General features: G+C 42.3%; 1 protein-coding gene across 4 annotated transcripts in view; it reads left to right on the top strand.

Moving 5' to 3' along the window:
- The window catches only part of topbp1 (DNA topoisomerase II binding protein 1), a 69705-nt gene that overhangs the window by 36799 nt on the left and 8549 nt on the right, over nt 1-24357 (top strand). For all 4 annotated transcript variants that reach the window (XM_080202319.1, XM_080202301.1, XM_080202310.1 and 1 more), the window contains 10 exons: nt 363-469; nt 571-694; nt 2670-2813; nt 5765-5864; nt 9901-10087; nt 11322-11551; nt 12289-12422; nt 13602-13713; nt 21626-21789; nt 23512-23652. In XM_080202319.1, the coding sequence (XP_080058445.1) occupies nt 363-469; nt 571-694; nt 2670-2813; nt 5765-5864; nt 9901-10087; nt 11322-11551; nt 12289-12422; nt 13602-13713; nt 21626-21789; nt 23512-23652 (1443 nt within the window). The remainder of the gene's footprint in view (nt 1-362; nt 470-570; nt 695-2669; nt 2814-5764; nt 5865-9900; nt 10088-11321; nt 11552-12288; nt 12423-13601; nt 13714-21625; nt 21790-23511; nt 23653-24357) is intronic.

A 24357-nucleotide genomic window follows, 5' to 3' on the forward strand; every position in this document is an offset into this window, starting at 1 on the left:
CCTGTTGGTCATTGTTTTGCATAATAACTTCAGTCTTCAATATTGTATTTGCAAAGCCTGAGTATATCCATTTATTTTTGGGGTTACAAGCACATTAACTGATTTGTCAAATACATTAAACCTTTTGGAGTAGTAGCAAGCAAGAAGCTTTGAAATGAGAGTAATTTGTTTCATACCTTTGTTTATTGATGCTGAAATATTACAAATCCATATCAGTGCAGTGCGTTGACATATGGATTTGAATGAGTTTATTTTAAAGAAGTGAATTTTCCACGAATTGGAGGACTTTTTGTGTTTTCTAACTCTGTCCTGTAATACATTTGTTGCATTTTTGTATTGTTTCTTTTTCCAACCTTTGATAGGAGGAAACCAAAGTCCTGGCTGATGTTGTAATTTGTGTGAGTAGGAAGCTTGGTAAGAAACAGGGGGATTTGAATGCGATTGCAGCCTCCCTTGGAGCAGATTACAGGTATTGATTTACAGCTGCTAATGTAGAATTTTCATACATCGGACAGCTTAAAATAAACTTTGCACTGCAACTTACACTTTTAATTTCATTTGTGTTTTTAGGTGGAGTTATGATGAAACAGTCACCCATTTCATCTATCAGGGGCGGCAGAATGACAGCAATCGGGAATACAAGTCTGTCAAAGAGAAGGGCATACACATTGTCTCTGAATACTGGCTGTTTGCAGTAAGAGAAATAGTCTTCCTTTGACGTAGCTCTCGGCCTGGGGCTTAGTACTAATATATTTTTAAAACATAACTCAAGGCTTCCAAAAGAGAAAACGCTGGAAAATGTCAGCAGGTCTGGCAGCATCTGTAAGGAGAGAAAAGAGCTGATGTTTCGAGTCCAGATGACCCTTTGTCAAGGCTTCCAAACTTGTATTCACTGTAGTTATTGGACGCTAAAGGAATTAGGAATATGGGGATAGTATGGAAAGGGAGAATTGTGATAGAAGATCAGTCAAATTGTATTGACTGGACGTAACAAGTGCAGAGGGCCAAATGGTCTAGTCCTCCCATTTCTCATTCATTTACTGTTAATTACACATTATTAATCTTCTATAGATGTTTTCTTTGTTTCAGTGATGCTGCAATTTTAGGTAAACCAGACACTGCATGTATACGGTGCAATTGGTGAAAGCCTCATTCTCATCTAAGTGCTATTTCTTTGCTGTTGAAAAGATATCTCTAGAATCATACAGTCTATATTGGTTCTCAGTCCCATTCCCCTGTCTGTTTCCCAAGCCCTTTTAATTTTTTCTTTTTCTCTTAAAGCTAATATGGATTTGGCTTCTACCACTTCTTCTGATAAGGAATAATTCCAAGTCCCAAACAATCTTATATGAATAAAGATAGATAGGGTGGGTTGACTGATTGGTCAGGGCACTGCCCTGGGGAATCAACTAGGGAATTGTTGTTTCCATAGGCCTATGTTTAGGTGAAAAGGGTGCAAAATGTGCACATGTCCCTTATGTCCACAAAGGGCCCTGTGTGTGAATATTTGTGGTTTCGAGCATGAGTAAACAAGTCACACTTGAGTTTGACTGACAATCTCAAATTGGTTTTAAGTCTAAGCATAATCAGAATTATTTAGCAGGTGATGTCCAGTCGCTGAACCATATCTGATGTTGGACACTTTTGAGTTTTGCAAGCACAGGCTGGTTGGGTACAATCAGTACTTTGCTGCCTGTGAACTGCAGAAGGGAAGGCTGTTTGATATGATCTACCAGTCATTGGGACATACGGCTTACATAACTGGCATCACACCACCACAAGAAATACATACGCTGGCTCTTTTGTGTGATAAGCAGAACATTTATTTGGCTTGACGGCTGCATCCTTTTCGTAGAGAAGAACATTCTTGTTGGTAATGCTTAAATTTTTGAGAGACCTTACCCTTCCAGGGTAATCTGGTACAGACTGGGCATTTTTCAGGACTGGAAGTGGTGGCTTTAGGCCTGTTCATGATTTTGTACAATATACAGTGAGCAGTGATGGGATCAGGGTATCCATTATCCCGCAGGATGGTTTTAATCTGCCTCACCAATGGTCTTGCATTTATGTCCTTGATTTACCAGCTTCCCAAATAGTGGATATATTTTACATTTGAATTATGTTTTTTTGGAAGATTGGTTTCTTTTACAAAGGTAATTGATGCTCCTATTTAATCTCAGTTTGTAAACCATTGCTAATGTAATTTGTTTATATAATTGTTTGTTTTTCTAAATGAAAATTAGATTATAAATGTTGTTATACAAGAGTGAAACCCATAATATTAGCTTGGTTTAGCTCTGTTGTAAATTGTACTTTGAGATCTAGAAAATGGTGGACAGGTTACGGTGCACATTATCAAGTTGGAATTATAAATCTAGAGATAGTGGTTAAATTTGGCTAATTAACGATTTGCTCATAATAGTATTGTTCCTTATAGGAAATTATGCCATTGATTTATTACTCAGAAGCTATCAGGCATTGTTTGATTGTCATTTTAACTAAAGCTATAACCCTGAAACAGGCCATTTGTCCCAACTGGTCCCTACTGGTCTTTAGATTCCACAAATTTCTTCATCCAACTGCCCCCTCCCACCTCCATCCATTTCAGTATCTATACTTTATGAATAATGTGTCAATTAGATCACTAAATCTTGAACTCTTTGATACAGTGTGCTGACGAGCAAAAGAAGGTGCCCGAATCTCTCTATCCTCACACCTATAATCCGAATATGAGTCTGGATATCAGTGCAGTTCAAGAAACCCGAGTGGCCACTCGCATGTGCCCTTCTGATGCAAAACAGAGAGATGATCAGGTATTGTGGGGATGTAGAATTTCTACGTGTCACTCCTACAAACGAGCACTGATTTATTCCATTCCACAATGAGAGCAATAATTTCAGCTGTAAATATCCAGGGATTATTTCAGTTTCAAAGTAAGTTTACTAGTAGATCCCCCATGTCTTTGCACAAAAGATGTTTGAGACCAAGAGTGAAGTTTCTGATGTTTATCATGGTTTTACTGACAGGTCATCTGTCTATCATTGTAATATTTTAGGCACATTGAAGCAATGTGTTGATTGACAAGGTAAAATAAATTCTCATAGCCAATCCACCTAATCGGCACACCTTTTGGACCGAGGGGGGAAACTGGAGGAAACCCATGCAGACACACGGCGAATGTGCAAACTCCACACAGACAACCACCCAAGGCTGGAATTGAAGCCGACTGTTGGAGTTGTGAGGTAGTAGTGCTAACCACTGTGCCACCATGCTGCCCTTTAGAATTTGAGTTAGGCTGTTCATAGAACATAGAACGTTACAGCGCAGAACAGGCCCTTCGGCCCACGATGTTGCGCCGACCAGTTACAAAAACAATGACCCACTAGCCTATACCAATCCCTTTTCGTCCATAAACCTATCCATAGATCTCTTAAACGCCCCCAAACTAGGCGCATTTACAACTGCAGCAGGCAGGGCATTCCAATCCCTCACCACCCGCTGGGTAAAGAACCTACCCCTGACATCCGTCCTGTAGCTACCCCCCCTTAATTTAAAGCCATGCCCCCTCGTGCTAGCTTTCTCCATCCGAGGAAAAAGGCTATCACTATCCACCCTATCTAAACCTCTAATCATCTTATATGTTTCAATAAGATCCCCTCTTAGCCGCCTTCTTTCCAACGAAAACAACCCTAAATCCCTCAGTCTCTCCTCATAGGACCTCCCCACCATACCAGGCAACATCCTAGTAAACCTCCTCTGCACCCTCTCCAAAGCCTCCACATCCTTCTTGTAATGTGGGGACCAGAACTGCACACAGTACTCCAAGTGCGGCCGCACCAGAGTAGTGTACAGTTGCAACATGACGCTGCGACTCCTAAATTCAATCCCCCTGCCAATAAACGCCAAGACACCGTACGCCTTCTTAACAACCTTATCTACTTGATTCCCAACTTTCAGGGATCTATGTACACATACACCTAGATCCCTCTGTTCATCCACACTATTCAAAGTCCTCCCGTTAGCCCTATACTCGACACATCTGTTGCTCCTACCAAAGTGAATTACCTCACATTTCTCTGCATTAAATTCCATCCGCCACCTCTCGGCCCAGCTCTGCAACCTATCTAAGTCTCCCTGCAGACTATGACACCCTTCCTCACAATCTACCACACCTCCGACTTTGGCGTCATCAGCAAATTTACTAATCCACCCAACTATACCCTCATCCAGATCATTAATAAAGATTACAAACAACAGTGGCCCCAAAACAGATCCCTGAGGCACACCACTCGTAACCGAACTCCATGATGAATATTTACCATCAACCACCACCCTCTGTCTCCTATCTGATAGCCAATTCCTGATCCAACTTCCTAGATTACCCACAATCCCATACATCTGCATTTTCTGCAGAAGCCTACCATGGTGAACCTTATCGAACGCCTTACTAAAATCCATATATACCACGTCAACTGCCTTGCCCCCATCCACCTCTTTGGTCACCTTCTCAAAAAACTCAATAAGGTTAGTAAGGCACGACCTACCCGCTACAAAACCATGCTGACTATTTCTAATCAATTCATTACACTCCAAATAACTATAAATCCTATCCCTAATAATTTTTTCTAAAACCTTGCCCACAACAGAAGTAAGACTCACCGGTCTATAATTCCCGGCAAAGTCTCTGTTCCCCTTCTTAAACAATGGGACAACATTCGCTATCCTCCAATCCTCCGGGACTACACCAGAGACCATCAGAGATGATGTCAGGAAACACTGCATCCAAAAGATAGTGGGAACCTGGAACTCTTTCCCCTTCCAAAAATTAAAGTGCTGAGGTTAAAGTCCACTAAAAATTTAAAGCTCAGATTGCTAGATTTTTATTAGTTAAAGGCATTGCAGGTAATGGAGCCATGATGAATTAATATGCAGATAAGCTATGGTCTAATTGAATGGCAGAATAGGTTCTAGAGCCTGAATGACCATGACTTGTTCCTACAAAGTTAAGCACATCAGCTCGCCAATTGATAAGTTTGGAAGTATGGTCCTCAAAACCAACGTATGATTATATCACTTATGAGCGGGAGGCTATTCGGTCCCTCAAGGCTGTTCTGTCATTTGATAAGATCATGGCTAATCTGATTTGATTTGCCATCAAAACCTGTGGCTTAGAGAAGAAGATGATGTGGAGATGCCGGCGTTGGACTCGGGTAAGCACAGTAAAAAGTCTCTCAACATCAGGATAAAGTCCAACAGTTATGTTCACAACCCCTCACTCACCTGAAGGAGTGACGCTTCGAAAGCTTGTGCTGTTGGACTTTAACCTGGTGTTGTGACACTTCTTACTGAGAGAATAAGGCCAACCATGCTCTGTGCACTAGTGAGTAAAATGACTTTGAGTAGACATGTCTTCTGCAATTTGATTTAGCTTTTTTTTCCCCTTGGAGAATGATGTGAACACTCCTTTTTTTATGTTATTGTTTTATCTACCTTTCTGGCCTCATTGCTCTTATTAGAAACAATTTTTGCCCTGACTTTCAAAACTTCATCACAAATATCAGATTAATCGCTCATTGGTCATGTTTTAAAAGAGTAGTTCAATGTGACTTTTTTCAGCCCAGGATTTGAAAAGCTATCACTTAAAACGAATGGACTTGCATTCATTTGACATTTTATTTTAAAAAAAGCTGAGCAATGAATGAAATGTGATTTTATTTATAGCTGCTTTCCATTGCAAACAAATGATTACTGTCGCTTCTGACAGACTTTTGCTGTGCCAGTGGCCGAAGAACTGGAGAGTGAAAATGATGAACAACCAAATGGTGAAAAAACACTGCAAGAGGAGCAAAACGAAGAATGTGGAGGTAAATAGCATTCAGTTGGTTATCATCCAGCAAATTCATTCACCTGACTACTTGTTCTTCCTTTCTTTCTTGCAGTCATTCAGAGGTGAAACAATATTTTTCATCATTTAGGGCTTTGCCATTGTAATTTTGAAATTAGTGGTACCATTCATTGAAGATGTAACCTTGACATTTTTGTAAAATATTTTTCCTATTTGTAGAAAGGAGCTAACCCATATAATTTAAATTGACCAACTAAAATAGGGTAGAGAAAGGCCATATGAATGCATTAAACCTTTGTGCTATGACTATAAATAACACTTCAAAGCAGGTGGCTAAAGCAATTCTGGGCAGTTATTTTTTACGACATTATGCTCCAGGATTTCCCAGTTTCTAGGTGTACTTGCTGAACGAATCACAGGACTGGATTTTACAAAGTGGGAGGTGGGGCATTGGTGGCAGTTGTTCAACCCCTGGATGGAAGGTCATCCAGCAGTCAATGCATCTGCACCTGTCACCGTGCTGCTGGCAGGCTAAACTAGGAGATAGTGGGAGGAGGTCCCGCCCCAGGAGTTGCCAGCTAATCTAATTGGCCAGCAGACCAGAGCTCAGTAATGGGCACTGCTGGCACTGTAAGCAGACCCAGGGTGAAGAAAAGATGGACACTGGAGCCAGGTAACTTGGGAGGGAGTGGTTTTGGCAGCTTTGGGGAAGGGGCAAATGAGGTGGGGGAGTACTTGTTTTGTAGGTCAGGCAAGAAGGAATGAAGGGAAGTGAAATTTTGGGGAGTGTTTGCCTAATACACACACGCATGCAAACAAACACCACTGACACACACCACCAGCACATGCCCACACGCCATCGGCACACGCACACTTATCTGTTGAATCACTTAACGAGCAAGCCTGCCTACTCCTGTCTGCCCTCCTGTGCCCAACCATATTATGGCGTGGGTAGCATATTATCTCGGTTAATTGGCTTCTTAATAAGCTGCACTGTTACACTGCTAATAATTGGGACTACAGCAGTTTAAGAAGGCAGCTCACTACCACCTTCTCAAGAACAATTAGAGATGGGCAATAAATGCTGGCCTAGCCAGCGAAGCCACATCCCTTGAATTAATATTTTAAAATAATTGTGAGATATTCAGATTTTGAATAGGGCAGCTGTGCTGCCAATGGATAACACCATTGGCTTCTCCAACACCTCATGTCCCATGAATAAATTTTTTTCAAAAGTTCAACTGACCATTATAATTTATTTAAAACCGTGTTGTAGTGGCCAGTTCCTGGGTGGGCAGGGTGGTGGTGGGCTTGCCACTTGTCGTATTCTCGGTGTATCCATACTCACCCCTGCCAAAAACATGCTCGGTGAGGTGAGGCTGCAAAATCAACCCACAGAGTTTACATTGTAAGCAATGTTTTGAGAAATCTGACCCTGATTTGTTTAGATATTGTCTGATATACCAAATTGATTAGCTGGAAATGGCATTGCAGAAATTTACAACATTGAAGGCCATTTGACCCGTTCTTGTTGGAACAATTCAAAACTAATCCTACTGTCCTTGTCTCTTCCTGTGGCCTTGTATTTTCCTCAGCCTCAAATATCACTGCTGTTACTTTCCTTAAGAAAAAAATGCAATGGTTTTTGCCCCAACTAAGAATGTTTTACCAGAGTTGTGGCAATCGGTGATAAATTAATGGTCACCGATACCCAAGTAGCTTTCAATTCCAGGTTTTATGAATTTTAAATTCAACCAGCTGCCATAGAGGGATTTGAGCCCGTGTCCCCGGAGCTTTAACCTGGTTCTCTGGATTACCAGCCGACTTACTTTATCACCACGCCACTGTCTCCCCAGTGTCACGTGTTGTAAAATCAGTCTGTTTTAACCCTTATACAGTGGACAAATAACTACAAGTAGACGTCTTATTAGTACAAACAATATTTATTTAAACCCACACAATCAATAATCACCCACCCGACCAACAATAAGTTATCTTACAGAAAATACTAGAATTCAAGTACAATACAAGGCCTTGACTTAACTTTGTGTGACTGACAAGTACCCAAACAGATATTGGCCTTTATCTGTGTGCTGGTCTTGGTAGTTGTCTGTGTACTTTGGTCTGGTCTGGCATTCTGGCTGTAGTCTTTCTTCCTTCTTGGGTGTGGTGGCTCTCCTCTTGCTGGCGATGTTCACCATTGTTGGAGCTCGTACATGGGGTCAGAGAGAGAGAGATTCCTGGTTGTGCAGCATCCTTTATGCCACTTTTTGGCCATTGCCAATCAATTGCTCGGGACTTGATTACCCTGATCGATTAGAATCCAATCAGGTGCTACCACACTGATCTCTGGGTGTGTCCCCAGCGGCCATGCCTGTAGGTATTGTAGGCACATAGGTCACATACCTTCCTCCTAAATATGGATTCATGGTGCCCCTATGTCTGGCACACAACCCAGTGTGACCAGAAAGTCTCTTTCATCCTGGAGATGGCCCATATCCTGTGTATTCACTCATCAGGGTTGCCATCTGTTTGTCTCTGTCTTTAAACTGCAGCCTGTTGGTTTAGTTTCTTGCCCAATTGTCCCAGAGTGCTTTACAAAACGCCATTTTAGATGGCCCGTTTGGCTACACACGTAATGCACCATTTTATAATCACTGATGTGACCACATCAAAATATCTTTTTAGAATAATATTCTGAATTTTTATTGCTGCATTGATTATTGAATCTCACACATCTGTCCAATCTTCCACAGAAAGAGTAAATCTATCCTTACTATGAAGTCCACTACATACAACACAGATAATATTTGGTAAAACTGGGAAGAGGGGGTGGTATATCAAGGATTCTGTGGAGTCACAATGCCGGGGTTTCTTCTGGCAGCAAAAGCATTCGTGATCTGAGGATTTGGCTGCATTGTTGTGATGTTCCTCCACCACCATCTTTTCCTTAGCAGTTTAGGGATGCGCAACAATGCTGGCCTTGCCAGTGACACCCGCATCACGTGGAAGAATTTTTAAAATTCTTGCAGTGTGACTTGCAGCATGGAGAGCATTGGAAATCCTGACGTCTCTTTGCAAGCATTTAAATGTTTACTGATGTGGTCTCTGGAGCACATAGACATGTTTTATAGATATTGAGAGATGCAAATAAAGATTTAAGACTGGAATTTGCTACCAAAATAATGACAACCTTAATCGCACTCCACATTATTGGCATCCTGTAGCTTTTGGTGTGGAAGAGATGGCCAGTGAATTGCAAATCACCACATGTTCCTGGATAACTTACAGCATTCCTCCGTCAGGCTCACAGAAATGGCAGCTCACACCGACCTGTTCCCCAAGTTTCATGAAGTTTTTGTATTTGTTCATTACACAATTAAACCCACCATAGGACTTTTACCTGGAGGTATTTGTTTTAATGAGAAGCTTTATTTTGCTATTATGCCAATCAATCTTTCCATCCCAGAAAAGGAACAATTTAAACCACGGAATTTCCTTTCCACAGGAACTATTGGAGATTTATAATATTTAAATTCTCTTATCCTTTTTCTTTATGTTCCTTGTATCTTTTTTTCTCTTTCTTAACCCAGCTTTTGTCCCTGTCTCTTTCTCTCTTCCCTTCCCCACCTTTCCGTACTTGATTTGGCATTCATTCACCCTCTCTAATTCATGCTCCTCCATTGTTCCTTTGTCTCTTTCTCAATCCTTAACCCTCATTAAGGGGATGTACTTTTTGTCCCCACATTCACTATGGTCTCAGGTGCCCTGTTATTAACCAACATTTCCAGCAACATACACAGCACAAATGAATATCATAAAGGTCAGACATTTGAATCCCAGAAAGGGTGCAGCTGAGGGAAAAACACAAGAACTAAAACATCTTAATAGAAGAATGAGTTAGCACTTCTCCCTCAATTGGTAACATGGGCTTATCTTTGTAATCTGATACGTCACAGTGCTTTGGGGATGGGGGGGGTGATGTGGGAGCACTATTTCCTCTACAGAGAATACTTCTGATTTGTATCGATTTACACATTCCATCCTTGTTGCAGATTTGACAGAAACCTCTGAAATGAGAGAGAATTTTCAGCGTCAGTTACAGGAAATAATGTCTGCTACAAGATTGGAGAGGGCAGCAGGGCACCGCGGAGCCATTTCACGAGGAGTTCTGGAGTACTCCCCATCATCAGCTGAGGGCACTCTTCGTTCAGGACGCAGCAGAGCACTGGAATCCCTCAGGTGCTCTATGGGTTTTGTTGACTTTATGGCTGTTTCTATTTTATTGAAATTATTTAAGTCGTATAGCATTAACCTTTTTTAAATGATAAAATTAAAATTTAGAACATTTTTAACATAATTTTGATAACCTTATCAGGGAAATTCAGACCTACCGTTTTGCAAACTGTAATGTGAGGTGGGATCAATCTGCATCTTGTTCATTTGGTACTTTTTGCCTGGCCGCTGAGAATTGATTTTCGTAAAAGAAAGATACTGTGGATGCTGGAATCTGAAATCAAATCAGAAAATGCTGAAAGATCTCAGCAGGTGTGACAACATCTGTGGAGAGAGAATAGAGCTAATGTTCAAGTCTGGGATGCTGTCAATTAATTTTCATTTGTTCTCTTTCATTGTATTTTTAAACATAATTAAACCCAGCTTTATAAATAGTCCCTGTTTGATCAGTCATGTATTTGTAACTCGGATGGATTTTTTTTGTATTCATTCATGGGACATGGGCATTGCTGGCTGGCCAGCATTTATTGCCCATCCCTAGTTGTTCTTGGAGAGCAGCTGAGAGTGAACCACATTGCTGTGTCACATGTAGGCCAGATCAAGTAAGGATGGTAGATTTCCTTCTGTAAAGGACTTTGGTGAACTGGACGGGGTTTTTCCAACAGTCGATAATGGTTTCATGGTCATCAGTAGATTCTTAATTCCAGATATTTATTATTAAACTCAGATTTCACCACCTGCCTTGGCGGGATTTGAACCCTGGTCCCCAGAACATTAACTGAGTTTCTGGATTAATAGTCTAGAGATAACACCGCTAAACCATTGCCTACCCTAATAGGATTGGATTGGACTCTAGTTTTTAATTCCTTGGCTGAGAGAATTCAGCGCAATATTAAAACTGATGATTCGGTGCTTGCATTAAAAGAGATCATTATAAAGCATTAATAGAGATAAAATGTTTTGTGTAGAAATTTTTCTACAGATTCCTGAAAGATTAATTAAGAAAATTCAGCAACTTTTTTTTAACTACAGTACTCGGATGAAAAATATTTTTAGTTTTGTTTGGATTCCACTAACAAAACTAAAAAGAATATTTTTTCATCTGAGTACTGTAGTTAAGCACTAAGGTCATATTGAGTATCAATAACTCAAACAGAGCCAAAAATGTAGTTGTAAAAGCATGAATCTTCTACCTTGCATTTGTACTTTCAGCTTAATTTTACAAAGATGCTGTTTTTAGGCGCTCACATGCAGCAGTTACGGACATCAATACAGAGCCATCACAGAGTGAGCAGATTATTTGGGATGATCCAACAGCCAGGGAAGAGCGAGCCAAGCTGGCCAACAACATGCAGTGGCCAGGCAGCCCCTCTCAGTACTCTGAGCAATTTCAGAAAAACACAGAGCAAGTGGAGGAAAGGAATGCAAAGCACACAGATTCTTTAACCGATTCGGAAATTGCTGCGATAGGTATGATGAATTAATCCCCATTGATTCTTTCTGTGCTGCAACATTTTCTGAGGTTCTTATGTGAAGTTTAATGCTTTTTGTAATTGTTATTAGGTATGCTCATGACAGTAAATAACTTCAGTATTCCACTATTTAAACAGTGAATAGAAGATCCTTGGAGTTATACTTGACTTTAAGGATTTGCAACCAGTTTTTACTTTAAGTGGACAAAAACAAATTTCTGCAGATGCTGGAAATCTGAAAATTTTGGCAATACGCAATAGGTCAGGTGGCACCCGTGGAGCAAGACGAACGGAAAATTATGACCATTCTGATGAAGGGTCACAGACCTGAAATGTTAACTCTGTTTCTGAGGCACTCTTACTCCAATCCTACCCTGGGTACAGTCCACTGTCTCCAGAGATGGGCAGATGTCCATCTAACCCTAAGCACACCCTATGTTCTGTGTCCACTTCCCGGCTATTTGGATTCCCTCTCTTTTGAAGAGAACTAATGAACAGTTTCGGAAACAAGGCCGTCTTTACAGTGAGGGTTGAAGGAGGATCAAAATGGGCCCTTGTCTTCAATATTATTTATTTATTGAAAGGTTATGCAAAACTTGAAATGTGCTCAAAGACTGAGCAAGCTGGTATGTGCAAAAAGTGAACTAACGCAAAAAAGATTGCAATTGTGTGTAGCGTGCATTTTGCAGTGTTTACACTCAACAATCTCAGATATCAATTCTACTTCTGTAACAGAAATTCCACAGTGTCTTGCTGTAACAAATGGTGACGTTCCAATGAAGGATGACCGGCTCACCCCTACACCTCAGGCTCCCAGTATAGCATTTCCACTGGCAAAACCTCCTGTGGCACCACAGCCCAAAGAACAGGTCTGGAAAACATGGGATTTATTGTAATACTGTAGGAAACTGTATGAGTGTGTTATGTTGAGGTGTGGGTATGGCTCTGGAGTGAGTAATGGGGAAACTCAGGGGCTGAGATTCATGTAACTCACCTGACTACAAAAATGTTTCTGCTTCCCAATATTTTTTAATCTAAACCCAACTTTAAGTAATTTTAGTTTTAAAGTTTGTTGAAGTTCCTCTTTCATTTATCCTTGATGTTGCATTTGTTCAATAGATTTAAGATATCATTAGAAGTGCTCTGCTATACCATTTCGCAGGACGTTTTTGTAAACCATATCTTTATTTTGCTTTGGTGTGGCCAAAGATTTGTTATGGTTTTTTTGCATTTCTGTTCATCTTCATTGCTTTTTAACCTTTAGTCTTCAAAAGGATATCTGCAAGTTCACATTTAATTATCCACCCCTCTCCTTCCTCGAAAGAAGGTATAACTTATAGTGGGCAGCACAGTGGTTAGCACTGCTGCCTCACAGCACCAAGGACCCAGGTTCAAACATGGCTGCGGGTGATTGCCTTTGTGGAGTTTGCACGCTCCCGTAGTGTCTGTGTGCGTTTCCTCCCACAGTCCAAAGATTTGCGGATTAGCTTGATTGACCGTGCTAAGTTGCCCCCTAGTGTCAGGGGGACTGGCAGGGTAAATAGATGGGGTTACAGGGATAGGTCCTGGGATGGACTGTTATCGGTGCAGGCTTGATGGGCCAAATGGTCTCCTTCTGCACTGTAGGGGTTCTGTGATTCTTGAGTGAGTGCGCTTTGCCACAGTGGCACTCGAAACTTTCCCATGTTTGAACGATGATGACTGGTATATCTGAAGTATCTCCCCTCAAAAAGGAAAAAAAATGTTCTGCATGGTACTTCTCCTTTCCTGCCTTGCATATCCTTTAAAATTCCTTGACTGGTGCAAGAGGCATAGAGTAAGGTTGAGCAGCTCATTGTCTGGACTGTATATTCTGCATACTCTGCAAAACTGAATAACTGCAAGTTTACCCAAGCTTGAAATCAGAAGCTGAGCCTAAGCCACGTGATATCCGACATCTCAAAAGATTTGAAAGTCCCCCAACAATGAAGAACTGAAGTATGTCTTACTGTATTTCTGTTTATGTTATCTAAATAACTGAACCGGATGGTTTTGCTTATAACTTTCAGGTTGCTGTTGGCGAGAATAATGTCAAAGAAACGCACGTTCAACGCAGGTTCCAGTTATCCTCACTGAACCCACAGGAGCGGATTGACTACTGCCATCTTATTGAGGAGTTAGGTGCGGTATTTTTCTTGTGATTTGTGTATTGTATCTATTTTCAAAACAGCAGAGAAGGTTAAAGAGAGAAATAATAGAGGTGTTCAAAATTATGAAAGGTTTTCGTATTGCAACTAGGGAAAAACCTGAATAACTGCAGTTTGTGTCTATGTGGGTTTCCTCTGGGTGCTCCGGTTTTCTCCCACAGTCCAAAAATGTGTGGATTGGCTGGATTGGCCATGCTAAATTGCCTCTCAGTGTCAGGGGGACGAGCTAGGATAAATGCATTGGAATAGGACCAGGGTGGGATTGTGGTCAGGTGGTCAGGAAGGCGAATGGGATGCTGGCCTTCATAGCGAGGGGGATTGAATATAAAAGTAGGGAGGTCTTGCTGCAGCTGTATAGGGCATTAGTGAGGCCGCAGCTGGAGTACTGTGTGCAGTTTTGGGCGCCGCACCCACGCAAAGATATTTTGGCCTTGGAGGGAGTGCAGAGGAGGTTTACTAGGCTGATACTGGAGTTGAGGGGGTTGAGCTATGAGGAGAGGCTGAATAAACTGGGCTTGTACTCGTTAGAGTTTAGAAGAATGAGGGGAGATCTCATTGAGACGTATAAGATGATGAATGGGATGGATAGGATAGAGGTGGAAAGACTCTTCCCGCTCAAAAACGACAGTAGGACTCGGGGGCACAGCCTCAAGATAAAAGGGGGGCGGTTTAGAACGGAGTTGAGGAGGAACTTCTTCACTCAAAGGGTGGTGAATCTCTGGAATTCTCTGCCCGTTGAAGTGGTGGAGGCTGCCTCGCTAAATATTTTTAAGACGCGGGTTGATGGGTTTTTGATAGGAGAGGGGATTAAGGGTTATGGGGAGAGGGCGGGAAAGTGGAACTGAGCAGCGACAGATCAGCCATGATCTTATTGAATGGCGGGGCAGGTCGAAGGGCTGGATGGCCTACTCCTGCTCCTATTTCTTATGTTCTTATGTGGTCAGATTCGATAGGCTGAATGACCTCCTTCTGCACTATAAGGATTCTATGATTCTAAATTGGCAGTAAAGTCGTTAACCAGATGGCACAGATTTAAGATTAGCGGCAACTAAAGAACCTTGTTTGGTATTTTGGTGGCGCAGAGCTTGGGATAGTGAGAATTTTCTTTGGAAACGCAATAAGTTATTATGATGGTGGAGGCAGATTAAACAGTAACTTCTGAAAGGGGTATAAATTTGAAAAGGAAAAAGATTACAGAACTACAGCGATCTAACTGGAGCTGGCACAGGTATGATGAGTCGAACAGCCTCCTGTGCTTTAAGAATCTATGACTCTGTTAAGTTTATCGGACATAATTTGCCTTTGACGATCTATACATATCTATATATGTATATATATAAAATCATTTATTAACCCATGTTCTTCCAAATAGCAAATAATTTTTGTCTGGATAATATTTTCTAGAAGTTGCCCAACACCAGTGATAGCTGACTGACTAGGTTTATTCCTCTCATTTTTAAATAGGGCTTTAGCAATTGCAACCCTCTAGTTTTCTGGCACCACTCCCATATCCAAGGTGTTCTAAAGGTTTGTGGCCTGAGCCTCCACTGTTTCTATCCCTATATTGCACAGCACATCAGTTGGACTGGACAACTTCATATTAAGTACCATCTCTTTATTCATATTTAGCCTATCTAGTTTCTCTACTGTCCACTTCTTTACTTTGGCACTGTCAGCATCCTCTTCCTTTGTGAAGGTAGTTGCAAAGTATTCATCTCCAGTCCTTGCCTAATCAAATTTCCATACTTATCCAACATTTCTTCATATCCTCCTTTTCGAAATCAAGACCTCGCTGAGTCACTATTAACTGACTTCTTAATGCCCTCTTGTCCCAGCTCCTGCTTAGCCAAGTTCTCCCTCTTCGCTAATTCTATGAGAATATTCCTTTCTTGTCTCCCTCTTTACCTGTTGGTGCTGTCCCTACTTGTTTCAAAACTTCCATTATCAACTTCCTTAAAATCCTACTTGATTTCCCCTCTCGGCTATTTTACACCAACTGACCCTTTCACTCCTAGATTCTCGAATGAATCATTGTTACACATTCGCTGCCACAGCTTTCACACTTGTCCTATTGAAATCCTTTTCATCCAGATTCTGACCTGTTATAAGCTGCATTCTCTCCTCCTCTTTGGCTCCTCTACTGCCTTCAACACTGACGGCTATTCCTCTAGTCTACCTGCCAGTTTATTCCAATTAGGCACCACATGATGACTTTCTAATTTTTTACACACACGTTAGTGATTATTTACCAAACTTCGCTGGATTCCGGGGAAGTGCCAGAAGATTGGAAAACGGCTGATGTTATGCCGCTGTTTAAAAAAGGTAGCAGGCAAGAGGCAAGGAATTACAGGCCGGTTAGTTTAACGTCTGTTGTTGGAAAAATGCTTGAATCCGTCATCAAAGAAGAAATAGTGAGGTACCTTGAGAAGAATTGTTTGATAGAGCAGACGCAGCACGGATTCGTTACGGGGAAGTCGTGTCTGACGAATTTATTGGAATTCTATGAGGATGTGACTAGTGCGGTAGACAGAGGGGAACCGGTGGATGTGGTGTTTCTCGATTTTCAAAAGGCGTTTGATATGGTGCCGCACAAAAGGTTGCTTCAGAAGGTTAGGGGGCATGGAGTTGGGGGTAAGGTGTTAGCGTGGATAGAGGATTGGTTGTCTAATAGGAGGCAGAGAGTTGGTATCAATGGGTGCTATTCTGATTGGCGGTTGGTGACTAGTGGAGTGCTGCAGGGATCGGTGCTGGGGCCTCAACTATTTACCATTTATATAGATGATCTGGAGGAGGGGGCTGAGTGTAGGGTGTTGAAATTTGCTGATGACACGAAGATAAGTGGCAAAGCAAATTGTGCGGAGGGTGTGGAAAGTCTGCAGAGGGATCTAGATAGGCTGAGCGAGTGGGCGAGGACCTGGCAGATGGAGTACAATGTTAGCAAGTGTGAGGTTATCCACTTTGGCAGAAATAATAGTAGGAGGGATTACTATTTAAAAGGCGAAAAGCTGCAGCATGCTACAGTGCAGAGGGACCTGGGGGCCCTTGTGCATGAGTCGCAAAAACCCCGTCTGCAGGTGCAGCAGGTGATCAAGAAGGCGAATGGGGTGCTGGCTTTATAGTGAGGGGGATAGAATATAAAAGTAGGGAGGTCTTGCTGCAACTGTACAAGGCACTGGTGAGGCCGCAGCTGGAGAACTGTGTGCAGTTTTGGTTGCCACATTTGCGCAAGGATATTTTGGCCTTGGAGGGAGTGCAGAGGAGGTTCATTAGGCTGATACCGGAGATGAGGGGGTTGGTCTATGAAGAGAGGCTGAATAGACTGGGTCTGTACTCGTTGGAGTTTAGAAGGATGAGGGGGGATCTTATAGAGACGTACAAGATAATGAAGGGGATGGATAGGATAGAGGTAGAGAGATTCTTCCCACACAAAGGACAGCAGGACTAGAGGGCACAGCCTCAAGATAAGGGGGGAGCAGTTTAGAACGGAGTTAAGGAGGAACTTCTTCACTCAAAGGGTGGTGAATCTCTGGAATTCTCTGCCCGTTGAAGTGGTGGAGGCTACCTCACTAAATATATTTAAGACAGGGGTAGATAGGTTTTTGGTAGGCAAGGGAATTAAGGGTTATGGGGAGAAAGCGGGAAAGTGGAACTGAGCCACTTCAGATCAGCCATGATCTTATTGAGTGGCGGGGCAGGCTTGTGGGGCTGGATGGCCTACTCCTGCTCCTATTTCTTATGTTCTTATGTTAAGACACGCAACTGTGCCTCGCAGCAGCTGCCATTGACTCAAACTTTTACTTTATAGCTACCTCCCTGCCTTCGAGTCCTGAACTAGCTGAAATTCTGCTCAATGCCTGTATCCTCACCATTCTGTACCAGCACCAACAAACACTATTTGTTGCAACTTTGCATCCTCTTTAATCCTAAACTGCATTTTGCCATCTCAAATATGCACCATTTCCACCCTTTCTCTGCCTCATATCTAAGAACATAAGAAATAGGAGCAGGAGTAGGCCATCTAGCCCTTCGAGCCTGCCCCGCCATTCAATAAGATCATGGCTGATCTGTCGTGGCTCAGTTCCACATTCCCGCCTCTCCCCATAACCCTTAATCCCCTCTCTTATCAAAAACCCATCAACCCGCGTCTTAAAAATATTTAGCAAGGTAGCCTCCACCACTTCAACGGGCAGAGAATTCCAGAGATTCACCACCCTTTGAGCGAAGAAGTTCTTCCTCAACTCTGTTCTAAACCGCCCCCCCTTTATCTTGAGGCTGTGCCCCCTAGTCCCACTGTCCTTTCTGAGCGGGAAGAGTCTCTCCACCTCTCTCCTATCCATCCCATTCATCATCTTATATGTCTCAATGAGATCTCCCCTCATTCTTCTAAACTCTAACGAGTACAAGCCTAATTTATTCAGCCTCTCCTCATAGCTCAACCCCCTCAACTCCGGCATCAGCCTAGTAAACCTCCTCTGCACTCCCTCCAAGGCCAAAATATCCTTGCGTAAGTACGGCGCCCAAACTGCACACAGTACTCCAGCTGCGGCCTCACCAATGCCCTATATAGCTGCAGCAAGACCTCCCTACTTTTATATTCAATCCCCCTCGCTATGAAGGCCAGCATCCCATTCGCCTTCCTGACCACCTGCTGCACCTGCAAGCTGGGTTTTTGCGACTCATGCACAAGGACCCCGAGGTCCCTCTGCACCGTCGCCTGCTGCAGTTTTTCGCCAAGTAAGTAATAATCCTTCCTACCATTATTCCTACCAAAGTGGACCACCTCGCAATTGCCAACATTAAATTCCATATCTGCCTGGCCTCTAATCCAAATTCTTATCACATTGTGGATTGACTTCCCAAATGTTTACCTCACTTGCTTTTCCACTTCTACAAACCAGATAATCCACCATTAAGATCTTTACTGTCTTGCATATAGTTTCCCAAGTTCCTCTGGCATCTCTTCCACAATACATCGATCTCTGGATCCTCGCCTCTGAATTTCCCCCAGCCTTTCTGAATCCTTTATGAACAGATTTTCTAGGTATATGAGCCTACCCTCCTCCACTCAGACTGCAGATAGCAGGCTGATTTTGCTCTACTAAAGGATGGGTGTCCGGCCATTGCATCCTTATTCTTCAGAGCTTGCTTTCAGAACCACTGCTTTTTTGTTTATTCATTCATGAGGTGTGGGTGTTGCTGGCTGGCCCAGCATTTATTGCCTATTCCTAATTGCCCTTGAACTGAATGGCTTGCTTGTCCATTTGAGAGCATTTAAGAGTCAGCAATATTGCTGTAGATCTAGAATCACATGTAGGACAGAACAGATAAGGGTTTCACAGTCAACATTTGGCTTTTAATTCCAGACTTTTTTTAATTCAAACTCTGCCATCTAGCATAGAGGGATTGGAACCCACATCCCAGAACATAACCCTGAGTCTCTGGATGGCAAACTAATTCTCTGCCATCAAAAGCATCTTGTTCTTTTTGTTCTGATTGATATCTGTCTCCACTACAAGGAGTGCTATGAAGTTACAGACTAGTGCATGAATACCGCTCCAGCATGGTCATTCTTCCTATTGTGGCAATGAGTGATACTGGAAAACATCACAACCGAGATAAATCCTTAACAGACTTGAGCACTTTCTGATATGAGATGCTGAATTTTGGCCATGAACAGGTGGCAGGACTTCTGTAACCCATTGTAGTTTCTTGTCTGAGATTAGCCCAAACCAGGGATGCAAACTGGGATCTTGCTGTTATGATTTACTACCATTCTGGTTGCTGTGGTAAAATAATGGATCTAGTATTTATGCATTAAATCATAACAGAGGCAACAAAATACTGTTTGTTTAATTAAATAGTCTTCAAGATCCAACCGCTATAATCTTTGGAATCATACTCAAAGATCTTTGGGTATGACCTTACCTGAGTTTGTAGGGTCAACATAAGGGCAATTCATTTACATGGGATCATTGGACACATATATCCCTACACTGCTCATAAATAGACAAAAAATCCAATGCCTGGCTATCAGGGGTTGGGTTGGATAGACTGCCCAGCCAGTGTCCTGGTCCCCCTCTATAACCTTTGGTCCCCTGTGCAATAAATACTTTTTTTAAAAGCGTATAATTTTGGAGATCGGCATTATTTCCTGCCCTACTCCCTCAGTGGGGCCCTTTTCCACTCACCGGGATTCATGTAAACTTGATATTGGCTGCCTCTCCTTTACAATCCTGGCTTATACAACAAAGCAAAGTTCACAATGTAGGGAGGGGCCATCTCCTTACGCCATTGGCTTTACAGGAATGAATAGATGTTCCATCTCTTCATAAGGCTGCCTGTGAAATGTCAGGGTCGATGGGAACCTTGCACAAAGAGAGTCCAGGAGAACCATCAGAGGAAATTTGAGCCCATTGGGCGGCACGGTGGCACAGTGGTTAGCACTGCTGCTTCACAGCTCTGGGGTCCTGGGTTTGATTCCCGGCTCAGGTCACTGTCTGTGTGGATTTTGCACATTCACCTCGTGTCTGTGTGGGTTTCCTCTGGGTACTCCGGTTTCCTCCCACAGTCCAAAGATGTGCGGGTTGGGTTGATTGGTCGTGTCAAGAAATTGCCCCTTAGTGTTTAGGGATGCGTAGGGTAGAGGGATTAATGGGTAAAATATGAATGGATATGGGGGTAGGGCCTGGGTGGAATTGTTTGGTGCAGACTTGATGGGCTGAAGGGTCTTTTTCTACACTGTAGGGTTCTATGGAAAAGTTCTTTTATATCCAGCGTAGCTTCATTTATGAAGGAAGAAATTTGAATAAACTTGAGTTAGCAATTCTTGATAAACTCCTGTTTGAGGTGATTGATTAGAATTAGAAAAAGGTGATCAGTGGAGCACTGCCAACTAAAATTATGGCTATGTTACAATCTCCGACCAAATGGAGTTCAAAAGTCTTTCAGATAGAAAAATTAACGTGACCGTAGACAAACTGGGAGTAAATGTGCCCTTGCAATTTGGGTTAACCGTTAGTATTTCTTGGACTCATAAACACCAAATTAGTTTAAAGCATCTGTTTATTCAGATTAAAATCTGAAATAACAGTTGTGTAAATCAGATGGAATATTTGCCTCAGAGTTAAGGGTTGGAAGCCCATGCAAATTGTCAACATGGTTGTGGAGTTGAGAATAGACTAACCAAATTGGTATTGAAAACATATTTTACAATAACAGAAATTTTACTGACAAGCTTTATAAAAGATCAGACTGATTCAGGAGAAGGTAAAGACGGCGTGGTGAGACTGACTTCTGAGTTGTCACCCCCTTTTGAGGAGTGGCTGCTGGAGCTTTTGGGAGAGGAGGACATCTGGGCCATCAGCAATAGCACGGTTGGACTGGAGTTGAGAAGTGAACACCTGTCAATCCTCCACTCAATTTTAGTCAGTTACTAGGGAGTATAGGTTTAAGGTGTGAAGGGTAAGATTTGAAGGAGATGTACAAGGCAAGTTTTTTTTAACACAGGATGGTGGGTGCCTGGAACTCACTGCTGGGGAAGGTAATAAAAGCAGATATGATGGTGACTTTTAAGAGCCATCTTGACAAATACATGAATGGGATAGGGATAGAGGGATGTGTTCTTTGGAAGGGTAGGGGGCTTTAATTCAGTTGGGTCACTACAGGCTTGGAGGGGTGAAGGGCCTGTTCCTGTGCTGTAATTTTCTTTGTTCTTTGATTAAACTTTGAAACGGGAACGGCAATGAAGGCAAAATATTTATGTTGTAATTGAAATTCTGTGATGTAAAAAGCTGAACCAATCTAATCATTGTTTGCCATATATGTATGTTCAGAATTAGTGATTTTACCATTCTTTGAGTAAATGTGGAATTTGATTTTTTTTTTAGGTGCAGTAGTACTAGACAGACAGTGTTTTGACTCTTCCTGTACTCACATCATTGTTGGACAGCCATTGCGTAATGAGAAATATTTGGCTTCCATGGCAGCTGGAAAGTGGGTTCTTCATCGCTCCTATCTAGAGGCCTGCAGAACCGCTGCCAAATTTATCCAGGTTATGTATTCCAGCAAATTATTTCAACTGAAAGTTGCTTTTGCCCCATGCAGATGTAAACTGCATTTGCAGGACACAAAATGAATTCGGTTTTGTGTTCCTGCATAAACCCAATTTAAATTCAGTAATTTTATTTATTAGTGAAACAAATTAGGCTTACATTAACAGTGCAATGAACTTACTGTGAAAATCCCCTAGTCGCCACACTCCGGTGCCTTTTTGGGTACACAGAGAATTTAGCATGACCAATCCACCTAACCAACACGTCTTTCAGACTGAGAGGAAACCGGAGCATCCGGAGGAAACCCACACAGACACAGGGAGAATGTGCAGACTCCCGCGCAGACAGTGACTCATGCCAGGAATTGAACCTGTATCTCTGGCACTGTGAAGCAACAGTGCTAACCACCGTGCGTGTCCCTGTAAGATATATTGTCGTTTATTAAATTAGGATGTTGCGACCTCTTTCCTACTATGTTCCCTCTCTTTCTGTACAATTTCCCCTCCTCTGTGAAATTGTTATTGTACAGGAACCTCGCTTCCCCATCTTCCCAACCATCTTTTCCTATCACCTCCTTGTCCTTTCACCCCTTGAAGCTACTGATGTTATGGCATTGTTTTCATCTCCAAGTCCCTTGGCCTTTCAGGCTACACTGCTAGCCCTTTCTTTACTTTTAAATGTTTAACCTCTTGCTCAAACACACTGGTGTAAAACACTCCTCAGCTTCCTCATTTTCCCATGCCATCTCTGGATATGTCCTGTCTCAGGGCAGGACATACCCACTAGAAGTGGAGGCACAGTAGTATAGGGCCGGGAGAGTGTTGCCCTGGCAGTCCTCAGCATTGACTTCAGACCCTATGGAGACTCTTGGCATCAATTCAAACATGGGCAAGGAAAGCTATTGCTGCTTACCAACCACCATGCTCCCTCAGCTGATGAATCAATACTCCTCATGTTGAACACTAATCAGAAGAAGCACTGTGGGTAGAAAGGGCACAGAATGTTCTCTGGGTGAGGGAATCATGGGGTATAACTAGTTTGTTGACCCTTTTCCTCCTCCTCAATATCAATTCTGCCTTGACATTGGTCATATTGTCTTCCGCTAATCTCTGACAGATCAATCACCATTGTATACATGTACACAATTATAGCCAATTTAGTTATACAGTATTTCTGTCACAGTGTTAGTGGTACACTATTATGCTTGGTGTTAATATTAGTGCTAAAATATTAGCACTAATATGGTTAGTGGTAATAACCATATTATTATTATTATGGTTAGAATTAATAATAGTACAATAATACTGTTACACCATTATCTTTGGCGTTATCGTGGTGCATTCACACAGAGAAAGCTTTCTTTGTAAGCAACATTTATTTTATAATTGCAGTGAGATACGAGATTTCACTCAATTACAAAGCAACTCTGAAAATTTACATGATTGCTTTCTTATTAATCACAGAAACAGAAACCCCAATCCAAGCAGTTTGATAAACTGAGACTTGGACCAAGACAAAATCTTGGAAAAGAAACAAGTAATGCTGAGAGTGTGCAGTTAAAACAGCTTCCTGCTTTGATTTATAGTTACTCATACCTCACTGTGATTAATGCATATGATAGCCAGATGGTAAGATGGACTCAGAGCATCACACCATATAATGGTGCAGGTTTTCAAAAGAAGAATATTGACTGTGAACGCTATAATCCCTTCCTTTCACAGGAGGAAAACTATGAATGGGGTAGCTGTTCCATCTTGGATGTGCTGCCTGGAATTAGTGTGCAACAGAAGAAACTTGCAGTTGCAGCCATGAGATGGAGGAAGAATCTGGAGATGATGAGACAAAAGGATGCTAATGCTGAGGTACTGACATGATGAACTATGTTCGTTGATGCTGTTATCTAGGTAGCTTTGCCTGTTCCTTTGCCTGGGCTTACTGGATCACTAGTGCACTGAGTGCAAGAAAATCTGGTGGACTATCACTATGATTGAGGCCAGCATGGATGTTATAGAATCATAGAATCCCTATAGTATGGAGGACACCATTTGGCCCATCAAGCCTGTACCAACCATAATCCCACCCAGGCCCTATTCCCATAACCCCATGCATTTACCCTGCTAATCCCCTGACACAAGAGTCAATTCAGAGTGCCCAGTCATCCTAACCTGCACATCTTTGGACTGTGGGAGGAAACAGGAGCACCCAGAGGAAACCTATGTAGACATGGAGAGAAAGTGCAAACTCCATATGGACAGTGACTTGAGGCTGAATTGAACCTCAGGCCCTGGTGCTGTGAGGCAGCAGCTCTAACATTGTACCACCATGTGCCCTTTTCTTTTTCTGAGGAAGGCTATTTGGCCCATCGAGTCTGCACTGACAACAATCCTACCCAGGACTTATCCCTGTGACTCCATATATTTACCCTGCTAATCCCTCTAATCTATGCATCCCGGGACACTAAGGGGCAATTTAGCATGTCCAGTGCACCTAACCTGCGCATCTTTGGACTGTGGAAGGAAACCGGTGCACCCAGAGGAAACCAATACAGACATGGAGAGAATGTGCAA

The sequence above is a fragment of the Carcharhinus amblyrhynchos genome, chromosome 2 (genome assembly GCF_965287045.1).
Source record: "Carcharhinus amblyrhynchos chromosome 2, sCarAmb.v2.hapA, whole genome shotgun sequence".
In the NCBI taxonomy this organism is placed as follows: Eukaryota; Metazoa; Chordata; class Chondrichthyes; order Carcharhiniformes; family Carcharhinidae; genus Carcharhinus; species Carcharhinus amblyrhynchos.